Source organism: Pleurodeles waltl, chromosome 12 (assembly GCF_031143425.1).
Source record: "Pleurodeles waltl isolate 20211129_DDA chromosome 12, aPleWal1.hap1.20221129, whole genome shotgun sequence".
In the NCBI taxonomy this organism is placed as follows: domain Eukaryota; kingdom Metazoa; phylum Chordata; class Amphibia; order Caudata; family Salamandridae; genus Pleurodeles; species Pleurodeles waltl.
The window spans coordinates 70954134-70970363 of NC_090451.1; the positions used below are offsets into that span (position 1 = coordinate 70954134).

General features: G+C 44.0%; 1 protein-coding gene across 7 annotated transcripts in view; it reads left to right on the forward strand.

Moving 5' to 3' along the window:
* UNC13A (unc-13 homolog A) overlaps positions 1 to 16230 on the forward strand; it is a 240517-nt gene that overhangs the window by 196575 nt on the left and 27712 nt on the right. Inside the window, exons 35-36 of one of the 7 annotated variants that reach the window (XM_069216650.1) lie at positions 6995 to 7033; positions 13715 to 13744. The exons of the other annotated variants lie outside the window; for them this stretch is intronic. Of the exons in view, the coding sequence (XP_069072751.1) occupies positions 6995 to 7033; positions 13715 to 13744 (69 nt within the window). The remainder of the gene's footprint in view (positions 1 to 6994; positions 7034 to 13714; positions 13745 to 16230) is intronic. 7 annotated transcript variants of the gene reach the window in all.

Sequence of the window (16230 nt, forward strand, 5' to 3'; positions counted from 1 at the left end):
GTTCCTAACACCAAAACACCCAAACATCTTTCCCCATGAACACAGTTGAGGTAGATTAGGGAATCTTTGCGGTCTGAGAGGGAATTCGAATAAAAAACATTGACAACCAGGGAAGCCAGGTCTGCCTCCAAAATTGTGTTTCCTTGCAGAATGCTCTGCACAAAGTGTCTTTAAGGGGAAAACATGTGTACTGCCCATAAAAATATCCAGTTCCACATCACTCCACCTGCAATGGAATCCACGCCTCATGGTGTATTTTTCAACCCCAAACAAAAGCGACATAAAGGTATACCCAACCTCTGGAGAAAACCAAACTCCGGTTAAAGACCACCAACGTACTTTCTTAGCCTAAACAAGTGTTTTTGTCAGTTATAACCAGTGCCTTGGCGTCCTTGCTACAGTGGAAACTAAACCTTCAGAGAGAGTCTAGTTCACTGGCGACTAGTGTGTTAGAAACCAAATTAGAAGATCTGCATTTTAAATTCGGGTAACGTTGTGCCCTGCGCAGTCATTACCCTGCAATTGTCGTAACATGGGTAGCTTTAATAAGGCCTTACAGAGATTTGAAAGTTCCGCTGTTAGGATACATTTCGCAAATCTGCATCTTATAGCAAATGGTCTGATTGCTGCTTGGTTTTTATCGCCAGCTGCTCTGTGCTGTAAAATAATGGATATGTTTTGATAAAGCAGTGTGTTGTTTTTGGCCCCAAGCCCAGCCCCCACAATGATTCTGGGTCCTGCATGGGCTTTCTGTTGTAGATTTGTGTTTCTTATGCCGAGGGTGATTTTTTTGTTTCTCTCAGTACACTGTGGTACACTGACCCCTGGAAATCACTGCTAGAGAGGCAGCTTGTATTTTCTTCATTGGAGGAATAGTCAAAAGTAACAATTCGGTGTAAGGAGGATGGCATTGATGAGATGCAGACGTTCTATCCCCCATGCTGACTGCAACATGTATGTTGTAGAGTTTGGAAAATGCCAACATTGCCTACTGCCCTCCACAAGTTAGTAATGTGTATATCTGTAGTGTAGTCATACAAGTTCTTGTCCTCCATGCACCACATTATCATGTTACGGGACTATATATAATCACAAGAAATCTGGTGCTCGTGCTATCTCAATTTTTTTCCTGGATAAAATATTTAATATTGAGGAATTCATGGGTAAATGATATAGAAAAAAAGATCTATCAAATCCACTGTTGTTGGGTATAAATGTTTTTCTAGTAGCAGGCAGTTACAGAGTGGTTACTCTTAAATGTGTGTTGATATCAATATAGGTCAGAAAGGGGAATTTAGCTTCCAAAATAGTTTAACATCTGATAATAGCAGAGGAGTGTGCCCCAGGGCTAAACAAAAATAGGTAGGTCATAAACTGCTTTGCGGCTCTTCACAAGAACGGTATTGTGTCATTGCTCACATATACGTACACACTTAGGTTTGGCCATGTCAGTGTATATATTTGCAAGACCTGCTGCCTCAGGTAGATGTAGTGAAGGTACATTCTTCATGATGAATGGGGGAGACAAGTCGGCATCCGTTCTGCTCTTCGGAGTAACTACACTACATTGATCTGCAAGGAGGGCATAGTAGGAACTGTGCCCACCAAAACCTTATTCACTCTGAACTGTGGCCTACATTCTGCCCCGCAGTAATATCCTATTCCAACTGGCTTGTACATAAATCAAGATAGTCAACCTGTCTCCCCCTCTGCTCCACTGTGCAATGTCATAGTCCCAGGAACACTGCTGGACTGCTCAGAAGCACAATAATTGTGAGAGACTGCTACCAAGTGCACACTCTGATGTTTGTGCAAATCCTGAGTCTGACCACTGACCCACTGTTGAAACCAGTAGCAGCCTGCGATTTCTGGCATACTTTACCTGCCTATATCTCTACAAAGTCCGTAGTTTGCACTACGACCACAACTGCCCCGTAACCCTCTGTTGCAAACAGATTGCAATGTTGGTAGAAATAAACAAGATAAGACCTTGGCTGGATTTCATCCTTAAGAACCCACGATTCTCAGCTGGACTTGTGACACACGTGAATTTTACTGAAGGTTGTTTTCTGTGCCATGCAGGTATACTACTTGGCATCTAATTGTATTTAATTACACTGAGGTCCAAGGGCATCAGACACTCTAGGATCAATATTAAGTAACATAATACTATATCAGCACTTAACATTTAACTGACAAATTCCTTTTGAATGCAAATGTTGCATACTCTCTGCTGGGTTTCTCCATGAAAACCTTTGGTACTGTACAAATAGCTGATTAGCTCAAGGTCTACCCATCACACTAAAGTTCTAATTTCACTGCAGAAGGGCCATGCTTGGGTTACTGTATACCACGAGAAGGTCTCATGTGGGCCATAGCTGCAGACAACCAGCACCAATCCAGTAGTTTTCTTAGCGAGAGACAGAAAGTCCAGCGAGACCTTTCAGCTGAATGAAGATGGAGAGGTGTACTCCCGTCTAGCAACAGTTAAAAGATATTCTGAAGTCTAAAGTTGCTGACGGAAGTTGATAACCAATGGAGATGGAAGTCAGACGGTTGTACATACTCATTCAGAAAAAAAGACACATTCGCTAGAAGAAGCCAAAGTGAGAGGGACGCAAGAGAGATGGATCAGGTTTCTACAACCTTGTTCGTGAGCCGAGAAGGATGAAATAAACTGAGAAGAGATATGCACAAGAGAGCCATATCACTGTGTTTGGTCTGAGGGCTGATTCATGCTCAGTGAAACCAGTGGTTTGCTGCTTCAACCACGAGTATTCAAGTGATTATATCCGTGTTAATTAGTGCATTGTGCTTAGTTAGTACAGACTGATTAACATATACAAAAATGGCTTTTCATAAGGTTATATCAGTGTTTGAAACAGTAAGCTTTGTTATAAGCTTAGAATATTCAGCATTTTGACACAGCACCTGAATGGCAGGAAAGTCAATTTTAGGTTGCATTAAAGACCAACTGTATTCTGACATGGATGTGTAGTATTGAAATAGTTTATGGGTAAACATGATTTTCGACAGTCATTTGTGCTAAGGAGTATAGGTCTGCAAGATGTTGATGGAAAAGATAGATTACAAGCAGGGTGAGAGTTGAACAAAGGGTGGTGAATTTTGGTGATGGTGAGAGGGAGCTAATGCTCTGCACTAGCACGAATGAAGTTATATTGAGATGCAGTAAGACCATTTTAAGGTGCATTGACAAAGAGCAAATATAGAATTAGACTTACTAAAATTGACATCATATATTATACGACCCATATAGACAAGACATAGGGTATTCAGTACACATAGATGAGAGATAGAACTAGACTGTACTAAAATTTACATTATATACTATAGGACCAGATTAAATCATATTAAGCTAGAGCACTTGGGTACGTGAACCAATATAAGGTTGTGTCAGAACTGTAGGATGTGGTTTTGAGTGTAGAAGGAACTTTGAAGGGCAATATGTGCACAGTTTGGAGAACTTTTGTATGAGAGTGCAGGGGAGAATGGTTGCAGTGGATTTGAAGGCCTGGGAGTCAGGCATCTGAGGTTACAAAGAGATATGGGTATTGTATGTATAATAAGAGAAAGTAGATGTTGTAAAAACTAAAAATGGGGATTTTAGGTGATTGTTGAAGTTCGGAGCACATTGTCTTCAGGACACAGGATGGGATAGGATTTGTAGAGGTTAAATAGATTATGGGTACACAGTACAAGTGTATGTGAGCACATGTGGGATAAGAAGGCAGAAAATGGTGGCCAGAGTAGGAGTGAATGCGAATGATAGAGAATGGATTTAGAGGTAAGGCAATTAGAGATGTGGCTTTGAGTGTAGCATATAAAGATGGAGGTTGAAGGAAAGGATGTAGAGAAATCTTGCGTTTAACTTGTAAATAATGGCGGAAGAAGATTCAGGATGGTGCTTTTGTGGATGCTGATAAAAGAGAGGGATCATGAATCTAACTAAAAGAGATATAGTGAAGGTTGTGCGAAAGTGTTGTTGGAAAGGAATGAGAATTCAACGTACAAGCTCTCCTTCCCTATTCCACTGAAAGTTTTCAAGTAGGCTGCTGAAGTTCCCAGACCTTTGGTGAGAGGCATCCCACTACCCTTACCAAACAGAAACAGACTGACAGCACTGGTCAGTTCAAAATGTAAAATTCTGACTATCACACTGACAAAAAGGTGAGTAATCCAACTACAATGCATGAATCCAGTTGCAAGCAATGGGTTATACTATAAGCACAGTAACCATAATCTGGTGATGTTGTCAACAAGGTCAAATGTATGAGATCGCTTGGAATGGAAAACTTGGTGGAGACAAAAAGGTGCATGTAGGCCTTCAACAACTAAGGTTTCCTTGTGTGTGGCTCACGCTTATCGTGGATTTATGTCCGAACGCAGTCTCTCAAATGTAGAAGGAACAGTGCAGATACACAGCAACTAACTCACATCCATTTATTCCAAATTGCTCCTGAAAAAATGTACATACACAGGCATACATACACACGTACCATGCTGACATGCAAGCCTACACTTGTGTTTTCAACACAAACTACAAGGGCTGAGGGGGATACTCATTACAGATTCAGTCAGCCTGGGAATCCTCAGCTCACTGTTCCTCAACTAAATCATTTGATGTGCGTTTTTTCAAGCCTCTGATCCCATGCCTCCTTTTGACCAATTAGAATTTGTGAGGGAGACATAAAAGGTTGAAGAGGTCTTATCCACATAAGAACAATCAGCATTACAGCTACCTGATTGTAAAAGTTGCAAGTGAAACCTAAAGTTCAAATTGAGTTAGGAAAAATAGGGTAAGAGGGGAAATGTGTTTCAAAGGTAGACTGAGAAGATGAGGTGTAAAGGGAGGTGGGCGAATCGTTTTGTGTTGAGGACTGGGTCATCAGCAATAGAAGAGATGGCACGGAGGCTGGAGGTAAGTATTTTAACTGAGCTTTGGAGAAGACCGAGAAAGTGGCTGAATGGCAGCCCTGAGATGTAGGGAGATTTATGGAGAAGCAGTTAGTTGTTCAAAGGTTGGTAACTCCTTGGGCCAGGACATGGATTGGAGAGGTCCTGGTGATTGGAGAGAAGGTAAGGGCCTTACAGGCAGTTTGAAAGAAGCATGGGAAGTCTGACATAGAAGAGAAATGTGGAGAATGGAGGTAAGAGAGTAAGAAGATGCAAGGTAGAGGAGGGTGGAAAGACAGGCGATGAGGGAGGATAGAGTAAGGTGAAGGCAAGAGAGGAAGTGGAGAATGGAGGGGAGTGATGCTAAGGAGAGGCAGAAGTAAAGGAGAGTAGCGAGCATGGAAATTGAGGGAAAGTAGGTGCAGATGAAAGTCTTGGGATGGAATGGAGGAGATGAACGTCTTGGGATGGAATGGAGGAGATGAAAGTCTTGGGATAGAATAGGGGATATGGATGGTAGGAAGTGCTGTTTTGGGGTACTCTTTGATTCTCTGCAGTGCACTAATACTCATGCTTTGACGATTCTGGTGACATAGGTTTATGCTGAGATATACATTAATGCTCTGCAGTAATGACACTCACGTGACCCTTGTTTTTTCCAATTGTTCTGCTCTCCTTCAACGGCAGATGATAGTAAGTACGGCAGCTCCCTGTCTGTCTGTCTGTCTGCTATGTCCTGACTCCAACCATCCGGTCTGTGTTTTGTGTAGCTATTCTCCAAACCCTTTTGCCCCTCTGGCTCCCTCCTCGCCACCTCCCTCCTTGCTCTATCCTGCTCTAAAACTGAGAAGCTTGGTGCCAGCTTAACAATTTTTTTTGTAAAATATACACCCCGCCCCCCCATCCTCAGATCTGTTTTTTAGGTACTTGGTACAACATTTCAAATGTTGGTTTACTCCTGTTATTTTCAATATACTTTCCTACAACTGTGTTCCTTTCTCAGTAATCCTTGCACGATTTCAACTTACTGTGGGTACTGTGAGTGGAAGGATGGCACTGTAGTACCTTGAGCGCCTGCTCCCCTGCTTTGGCCCACCCCATCCTACCACTGCTATCTGGAGTTGACTCTCCCTCCTTCCCACTTCAAGCGTAAGTCCCTCGGCTCCACTACAAATTTGTTCAAGTCATGTTACTGTTCTATGTTGCGATATTTGCCCCTCGTTTGTAATGCTTGGTTTCTCTTCGATCTCGCCATCCTTGTGTTTCATGGGGTACACTACATGTTGTTCGTGCATTAAAGCCCATTAATGCCCTCGGCTGAAACCATGAAACCAATGGACTCGATTTCTGTCAACACACACTAGAGTCAGCAGTCTTGTTTTGTGGCAAAAGGCAGAGACGTAGGAATTTTGCCACTGGCACTGACTGGCATGTCTATGTGAAGACCATACCATGTACTTTGAGGTTCATGAAAGGGAGGTTTGTCTTCCCCACTATCTCCTACACTTTTATATCATGGCATGCCCTCAGTGCATATAGAAAACAAACACAAATAATGGATGCTTGTTTCTGGTCCAGGGAGGACCTGGCCTGGCAGTTTGGGCTGGACTGTTCCTATGAGGAGGAGGGTCAAGACTGATTTGCATATGGCTGGGTCCAAACTGGAATGGCATGGCAAGCAAAAAAAATGATGAATTAAACCCAGATCTGTAACTGGGGGTGAATGTTTGATTTGTTCTGAATTCCGTCCATCATCTGTTGTTTTTGTCAGTGCATATAGAGCATACACACAGCCATACACACACAACACTCACCTATCATGATTCTCTGCACACCTATAGAATTGCAGCTATTGCAAGCATTCAAGCAAAATCTGGCATAGGTACTCGTATGCGTTCAAGTATGTGCAAAACCTAAAGCTTATGTGCCTGCGGCAACGTCTAAGTTGAGTTACCATCACCTGGGGTTGGGTAAAAACACACTTGCATGTGCACCTCATGCTGCTCGCGTGCACTGTGGGGCCTACATCCTGTACTGCCTCTGTTTTGGACCATTGATCAACTTTGCTGTGTTTCTACAGGGGACGCTCCTGAGAAAGCACGGCAAGGGATTAGAGAAGGTAATTGGTCTCCTGAGAATGTGTGCCTTTTTAAAAACAAAATATTCATGCTTCCTGGAGGAGTGGAGCTGGGCTGGGAGGAAGAGATGGGAAGACAGCACAGTCATCATGGTGGGAAGAGACCAGCCTTAACTGAGGAATGTTTGTGGAAGAGCAGCAATGTAGGGATACATGCCCTAGGGAAGTCCGTGACATCGGATGGAAGTGTGAGGGATTGCAGATGTGTTAGAAAATAGTATGAGGGTAAATGTTTGCTTTGTGTAACATAGGGCCACCCTACTCCAATATGGCAAACTCGGAGCAGCTACAGAAAGCAGCACTATTAAAATAGGGCATGTCTAGAAATCAGCATTATTAAAAAGCAGAATAAGGAGATGTCAGGATTTTGATGTATTTTGTGGCAGAAACAGTACTGGGGTTAGAAGCGAAAAGCAGCACCAGGGGAGGAGTCCATAAGGACAGTGCCACTGTCAGAGAGGAGGGGGATGACAACTTGTTACTCTAGGTAGATGAGACAATGCAGTTACCCATAATCTTGACTGATGTTTGATAAGGAAAGCAGTACTGGGAGGGGGTCTGTGATGTGAGGAGTAGCACTGTTACAGAGAAGTGAGAAGTTAAATCAGAACTTGGAGGCATATTTGCGGGTAGATAAAGCTGTTTGGTGAGGATGAAATTCAGCCCTGCAGGACGACTGTAAAGGGGGAGCAGCTCTTTTGGGTGCCTGAGAGGGAACAGTATTGCACAGGTACTTTGGAAGAACGGGAGGTTATTATGGGAGACCTTACTCTGATAATGATTGTGGTGGGGACAACTGTAAGATATGTGTGTGCAAGTACGTATCACTTCTGGAGGACGTGAGGGTGAGGAAGAAGTATTCCCGTCACAAGACCGCCTCACATTGCAAATAAATAAACTAGTCTGTCACAAAGGTATCTTCACAACTGCCCAACCTTCCCAGTGTGCATCTCTGTCCGCCGGCCTGATAAATATATCAAAGTGCAGATGAACACTAGGCACGCTGCAAGACGGTATTAAACTGAGTTCAGTGCAAGCTCTACAAGGAAGAGCACACAGTGCTCTCAGAAGTTGAACTTACTTCTGTCTTTGCTTACTATTGTATCAGATCATCTAGAAAAAATGAATGATAAACACTCAGATTTACTGGCTTTTGGCAGCTATAGCTGGTTAACAGGATCCTGATGAAAAGGGTAGGCAAGACTTCACAAGAGACACCAGCACACCGGTGATCACCAGATAGAAAATTGAACAGGAAAGTCCAGTGCAACAATTGCAACGCTTGCATTCTGCAGTCAAGTGCTAGCTGGATGGGTGATCAAAAGTGCAAGATTCTTAGGCAAGGCCCATGCAATCTATGGAGTTGGGGGCCACAGAATGTTGCTGGCACCCGCCTCCCATAAGAACAGGTCTAGATGTTCGTAACAACTTTGATTCAACGTCCAACCTACTATGTGTTGGAGGAATGTTGGAAAAGAGAGGCGTGGGGAGTCAGCCACCGGCCTGGCTTCAGAGTGGTTCAAGAAGGTGTGACCTGCTGTAGTCCTTGTTACTTTCCTTAACTTTGGTTCCATGGCACGACTAAAGGCTATATGTCAGTGCCTTTAACTGTATCTTACTGACTCAGTATCCTTAGGTATTACACATCGTGGGTGACGTTGCGCTAATTCTATCGCCTGTCCGTTATCTGCATTAGATCGCCTCATTTTGAGCGGTGGACCCTGCCAGTGGCCACACGATGCTGGGTTTTAGAAGAAAACTGCACATTGTGGTGCCCAGGTGCCAGTACGGCGCCTCTTTCTCATGAAGCATGAGGTCAGAGTCCCAGACCATCAGTGTGATGACGACGCCGCACTCCAGTGCCTAGGAAGCCTTCGGGTCTGTGTGTCCTTTGCTAGAGTTCCCCCATTTCACCCCGGCTATCCCCTGAGGCCTAGAGCCAGCTCCGCTGACAATAACTGAAGAGCAGTGGAGTTAACGCGGAACTGACGGGTGTAGGGTGTGTGGGCGTCACTTGGGCCTGGACAAGAGGGCACAGCCTCGAAGCTCACTTCAGCCCGAGGGTCTGCCCTCTGGTGCCGGCCCTGCGGCAGCTGTTGACGTTTAAGGCGCGTGTCTTTCGGTCAACAAGACTTGAATCTGTGAATTTAGTGTCAATAGCGTTACCCAGAAGGCTCCCTGCAGCACCGCGCATGTATTTGCTGCTGAGGAGGCAGTCAGACGGCTCTCCCGGTACCCACGGAGACACGCAGCTCCAGTCTCGCGAGAGTGCGCGAGTGACCCGCGGCCTTCCGCTTCCGGTTCGTTGTCATGGTCGTCAGGTCTGCAGACCTTTAAATGGCTTTATTTTAAGTATCTCTCGTCTGAAGTGCCTCAGATTTAACAGAAGTCGGTGGGGGATATATATTCCCCAGAGGTTTTGTTTTCGGCTTTTCCCCAAAATTTCACACACTTTCTTGTTCTAAAATGATGGCTGCTTGTAAGGCCATCCGAGGACCCGCGGTCGGTAGAAATCCCCTCTCTATCATTGGAGGTGCCGTCCCCACGGTTCTTGGGCGCAAATCATAACCGACACTTTGAGCCCAATGTAGCCCGGTGCTCTCCTTCTCGCTATTTTACTGTCCTCCTGTTGTGTTGTATGTGTAGATTCTATGTTTAAAAATGTACAGGGCAACGGGTTTTCATTTTGAAATTTATAAGGAATTCAAAAAAGCGCTGGCCTGCTCTGAAGGCCTGCGGAGATAGCAATAGCTGGCGCTTGTGAAAGAGGGGCTGTGGAAGGGCGCCCAGGCATGCTGGCAGCTCTATTCAAACAGGCAAAACTGGCACGAGGAGCAGCTTGTTCGTGACGCTTTCCTTTCGAGCCATCCCAGATTAGAAAACTGCGTGGGCATTCCGGATTCAGGTGCCCTGGCAGACCGGCTGCGGGGGCCGAAATAGAACCGCAGTTTTGAAGGGGAGGAAGGAAGTGGGACTGAGAAGCCATGGCAGTGTAATACAAGAGGTGCTTCAGGGTTGGAAAGGGGTGTGCTCGTACAATCGCATATATTCACAGTATTTTTAAGAGTTGGCGCTGCATGGCAGGAGCGATATCCTGGTCTACGGCACTGTGCAGGCACAGTATTGTAACGGGTGCCGAAGGAAAGGAATAAAGGGGTCGTGTAATAGAAAGTGGTGCTGCAGGACAGGAATTGCTTAGTACAGTAGAGTTGCTGACGTTCACAGTATTGTGCTGACAAGTGACGTTGCTGTGCAGGAATAGTGTGCATCGGGTGATCTTGTTCGGGGACAGTGTTATGATGGCAAGGGTTGCTGCAGGCACGACTTAGAAGAGGGCAAGACAATATTGTAATATTAAAGGATGCAGCAGGGTAGGAAACCATTGTATCTGTAGGATTAGGTTCTGCAGCAGCAAGGAAAGGTGCTGGTGATGAGAGTCAGTAAGAGACAGCACAGCAGGTCAGGATTAGCATATTATCAGAGCAAAGTGTGACCCCAGTACTGCAAAAGGAGACATTGCTGCTAGTAGGCCATTAAGGTGAGAAGTGAATGGCTTTGCCAGAGCTGTATGAGGGCAGAGTTGTGTGTGTCCACGCATGGTAAATGTTGCGGAGTGGGGCTGCACGTCAGACCTGGGGTATTAGCACAGGTAGGGGAGCTTCTGGTATGGTAATATCAGGGTTTTCTGCAGGTTAGGATTGCACGCCTTAATTAAATTGGTTGTGTTACAGGACAGCATTGTGCCTCACTGCCAAAATTGCACAAATGCAAACGTGCAGGCTTGGACTTTAATTTGTTATTTAAACAAAAAAAACTACTGGTTAGTAGAGCAGCATACAGATAAATGTATGAGCGAATAGACAGACTTTTGCAACTCCGTGATGGGGGGGGGTGGGGCGGGGGGCGGGCACGTCTATTGACTAAAACTATGTGATCCACTAGTCATTGATTTGTGGTGAAAATTCCTTTGTATCAGTATCAAAATTTTGCTTAACACAAGACAGATTTCTTCCTTAACTCCAAATCTCTTGTGAAGAACATTGAAGCAGTGCTCGTAGTCCTTAGTCCCAGTACAAGACCCATTGTGTTATGCATTATAACACTTATACTAAGACAAGGTAGACCAAGTATGAACCCTACGCTCAGGATGTGGGCTAGTTATCTCAATCCCATAGCTCACGTGACACTCGCACAGAAATACGATTCAAATAACTATTATCCTGTTTGATCAGTCATAAACAAGATTTTAATTGAAGATCACCATTTGAGGAGAGACCATGCCTTTCTTCATCCAAGCCATGACATGAGAAGGGTGAGCTCATTTAAAGCTGCACCAGCGGAATATCTCCTAGAACATCAAGTCCCCAAGAGCTTCCTTCCCAACTACCCAGTCTTTGTCCATTTGACCAAGCCTCTGTTAGCCAGAAGCTCTGTTCTGTCTGACTTTTTGCATTTCCTCGATTTAATTAGGATCTCTGCTGTCGTAGGCCTCCACATTTCGTTCATGGTCTCTTGAGAAGAGAGCCTATGTTACCTGCCCCGTAGCTTCTATCCTGGATCATATTTGCTAGGTGCCCGAGATGGAAACTTCAAAGTTTGTCACATAGATTGGTTTTCCATCCAGCCCCTAACTATATTGGATACACAGAGTTTGTAATCACTCGCAGTTTGTATGGTGTTTTATGAATTGACTTATCCTCTCAGCTGTCAACTTAGGACTGTTGAGTGCGAAGTCCCTTGTCTGCTTCCTCTTGTTACCATTGGTGCAGCTCTAATCCTAAAAGTATCTGCAGTGTTACTGCGAGGGTCCCACATACCCCATACATGGACTATTGCTTGCCAAGTATCCCTGCACATTTGTACACATAAGTCCAGTGTCAAGGCACTTAGTAGTTTATTAAAAGACAGGAGACTGCTATGCCAGAATAACAAACAAGTTCACATGGGGAGCAGAAAGAATACTCGTGTCAGAATAGATCACTTTTCCTGGACTCTGAGCTGGTGTGAGGCTGGTCCCCACAGAACTCCTCATAGGACAGACTATGTAGTAGGTGGGCCTTCCTGGGGTGCTGAAGACAAAGTGGGGACAGATGGTATATTATCATCCTCACCTCCTCAAACTCATCTTCGGGCCACACGAAATACGATGGAAGTACCGTATTTGTGTATGATCATTTACCTATCTCCTACCTAGAAGTAGTAATGAGCGTTGGTGTGCCATCTCTCAACTGCACATCCTTTACAGTTACAGTAAGCAAGTAGCTCGCCCTCTCTAGAGCGTGAATCTCGTGCCTGCTTGAAATCTTGTACCAGTCAGAATCTTAAATCGTTACAGCTAGGTGTCTCTAAACACTGCAAACAATTTGGTAACGCACATTCCACCCCAAACAGCTCAACCCCGCCCCTTGGGAATCGAGTCTAATTCAAATTAAAATGTGGCGGGATTCTTCAGTACAAAGTTTACAAAAAAATAGGATTAGCACGAGTGTGCAGAAATCAGCGCTCATTCACTTCTCCGGAAAAGAATCACTATAATATAGGGTAATAACATTATCATGTATGGGACAGTATTACACTTCATCTATTTCACTGTGATCCAGTGATGAGATAAATGACCTGGAGGTGGAAGTGCACCAATGTCTCTTCCAATCATTCCCAGATCTTTACAGGAGGACACACACTTCACACGGTCCATCCTGAAACTTGTCTGTTTCTGTGGTTACTAGGCCTATACTTGTTCAGAGTTTAAAATAACCCCCTTTGGAAACCATAAGTGCTCTGTCTTGACTCTAGGAATTTTTCCCTCCCCCCTCCATGGGCCTCGTTCTTTTGTCATTAAATATATATACATATGCGTGTTTTCCACTCTGTTTGTATCCTGTGGAGGTCCGTATAGTACATCGTGGGGTTTTCAGGGGTGGTGCGGCTCATACCACAGTGTGTGCTCAAAACAGCAGTTTGTCAAGAATTACTGACTTTCCTTAGTAACATGCTAGTATACCTGCAAGGGTACTTATTGTAGCTGAAGCGCGTGGTTTTCACACGCACTTCTAGAGCCTACCCTCAAACTACAACACTTGTCTTGTTTCTCTCCCATATATGGAGTATCTTTGTTCTCAACTCGACCAAATACTCTATAGTTGCATGATTTGTAGGTTCAGAAAGGACTATACACCCTGCTTCAGAGTTTGTTCACACTTGCAGCACATTTTCACCACAAACCTAATACCTAGTAGACAGATGGAGATAGCAGATATTTCCGTTTTTTAGACGTTTTGAAATTGCTTCATTCAAGCTGAGGTAGCAACCTCAGTTTTTAATAAATTAAGAGAAAAATACATTTTAAGCTACTAAAGGCATCGGAGTGTTTCTACTTCAGGTAGATGTAACATATTTCCATTGGATGCTGGGTACAATCTTCACTTTCTCCTTTAGTAGAGAACAATGTATAAATCAATTATAGCATCGCATGGGATGGGGGAAGGTGAGTGGGTTGAGGCTCTCATTGAAAGGTCAGGGTGAAAGGGAAAGGGGTACAGGAAAGGGTATGGAGGGGCAGGGTATGGAAGGTGAAAATGATTTAGAGCAGCAAAGATAGTTTAGGGTTTCTTTTCTGTGGTCTTCCGACACTATCCAAACTGTAAACCTGTGTTCTTTCTCCAGAGCAGGGTGAAGCTCGCCTGCCACGCGGATGTAAGAACCCCACCTTTTTTTTTCTTGTAGCTCTTGTTTTTGTCTCCTATGGGGCTGCCTCTGCTTCTGTTCTTTACCTGTATGCTTTCTCTGCAGTCTGGTGACCGTCGTCCTGTGCTTTCTGGAGGGGCGTCCACTAACCTGTGGCTAATCCTGTCTGTTGGTCTTTGTTCAAAACAAATTGTGTCTTTCCTCACTGTGTCTTACCCAGCGTCCCTGCCTGCATGCGCAGAACCTTCATGCTAAGGAACCCCATGAAGTCTGTGTTGTGGTAGGTTCTACAGAAATGAAACACAGGTATCTGATTACTAACTGTGATTGTGGTCAACAAAGCCAACAGATTGAATTCACAAGCAGCATATTTGGCCATCTCGCAAGGTCAAGGGTGGCAGAACGTTCCATCACAAGGATGGAGCAAACTTCTTACACTCACCCTGTGCAGATTAATGCTTATCTGACGTTCCTCTGCGCTGATGACCAGTTTGGGACATGAAGGGCCTGGTATTCTTTCACCAGTCGGTATGTTCATCTTTTTCCTAACATTATTGATTTTGAGCACTCAAGAAATAGCTGTAAAGTTAAACACAACACTAGATAGTTGATTTCTCAGAAAGTACCCTAAGTATTGCGTTCAGTTTTGCACTAAGCCAAACATAGAGCAAACTTAACTGTTTTTGGAATATGAACAGAACAAACAACTAAGGTTGCTTCACTCAACTGTGAAATAAAGGAGTAGATTTCTGCAAGAAGCAAAATTTGGAGCAAAAACGCTGATGGTAGAAAACCTTATGGAATTTAACCCACACCAGGTTGCGGACAAATCCCTCTTCATCCCATTCTTCCCTTAACAAAAATGTATTTGCTACATTTTTTTGCTTTACCTTAATATGTTATGTTACCTGGGCCAAAATGACATGCAACTAAATGGAAGGCTGGGGGCATTAGAGCTTCTATGGTACCCATGTAGATTCAAGGCATTGAGCAGAGAACCCTTGATCCATTTGTGCATGATAAACCGTATAGACTGGAAGGAATTCAGCAGGTGGAGTTCGACAGGCTGAACAGAACACACATTGCACTTTTGGACTTTCCAGTGTCAATGAAAGAACAATAGACCACATAGAATCCGTGGCCGAAATAAGTATGAATAAGGAAGGTAGACGTTTTAGTTATCCCGAATCCTCCTATTTCTTGGATCTGAGGAGACATTAGGATAAAGACAGCCACTGAAGGTGTCAACAGACATCTTGAGGTATGTCTGGGGCTTAACGCCGTTGCAAAATATTGAGAGTCCTCTGTAGAGGCCTTTGAACCCAAATCCCTCTGGTACCATCAGCATGAGACTGCTTCTGCTCTGAGGGTTATGGCACAGTAAGTCCCTTGCCAAGCTGGGCTTACCTGTGACTGATTCTCCTCCTAGCCCTGATAGCCTTTTAAAGTTTTTGGCTTGCCTATAAATTTTACTGCCTAACTATATACCAGACTAAAAGCATTAATAAAATAGATGAAGAGTTGCTTTTTTAACAACTGAGGCCTCGGTGTATTTTCCTTCTGTCCACTAAACATCTCTTCTGTGTGAAGTGACACATTCTCTAAAGCAATTTTTTTAATACATTGACGTGCATATAGGGAACATTAGTAAAAAAGGATGCATTCTCCGCGGTTGACAGAGAAACAAATTAAACAATTGCACACACAGCCTATCCACCACATGCCTGGTAACTGTAGCCATTGAGTAGATGGAGTGACTTATCTAATTTTAGAAACGACTTTGCAGATGCAGGAAAGTCTCTGTATTAGTACTCATTATGTTAGTACTTCAGATACAACTCTGGGTGGTCGTGTCACTCATGATTTCTCTTGACTTAACAGTGCATCATTTCACATTTCTCGACTTGTGCCAGTTTCTCTTCTGGTGATTGGGCAGTGAAGAATTATTGCCTGCCACTCTAAGGGTAGCCAAATTTGTGATTTACATTGGGGAACCCTAAATCTCAGGAGGCAATCTTGATTTAGTTCCCTCACTCTGATTACAGTTTTTGTGAGCTGGTTTTGAGCCTTGGAACTCGAAAGTTGGATACCCTTGGGGCTGAGAACCGTGTGAAGGTCTCCATCAGAACGCTTTGTCACTTTTGTGTGATTTGTAACATGACCGCTTTCTAACCCACCCTGTGTTTATTGCCACTATGGCTCTCTTCTCTCATGCTCTTGTTGTTCTTATCCAATTTTAATCTCCCTGTGGCTGTACGTTGCTTTGTCGACAGTACTGTTTTTGCTATGGGGAGTGGCTTGGTCTTGTGCAGCATGTTTAGCAATAACAAAGGTGGCTGTGCAACCTTAAGCAATTTAGCAACCGATTCATGAGTGGGTGTGTGTGTGTGTGTGTGTGTAAAGTAAAATAAGCAAATTTTAATATTGAAAGGGATACACTTACCTTCTGTTTGCCCTTTCACCATAACTTAAAGAAGGTAAGTAAACATGCAGTT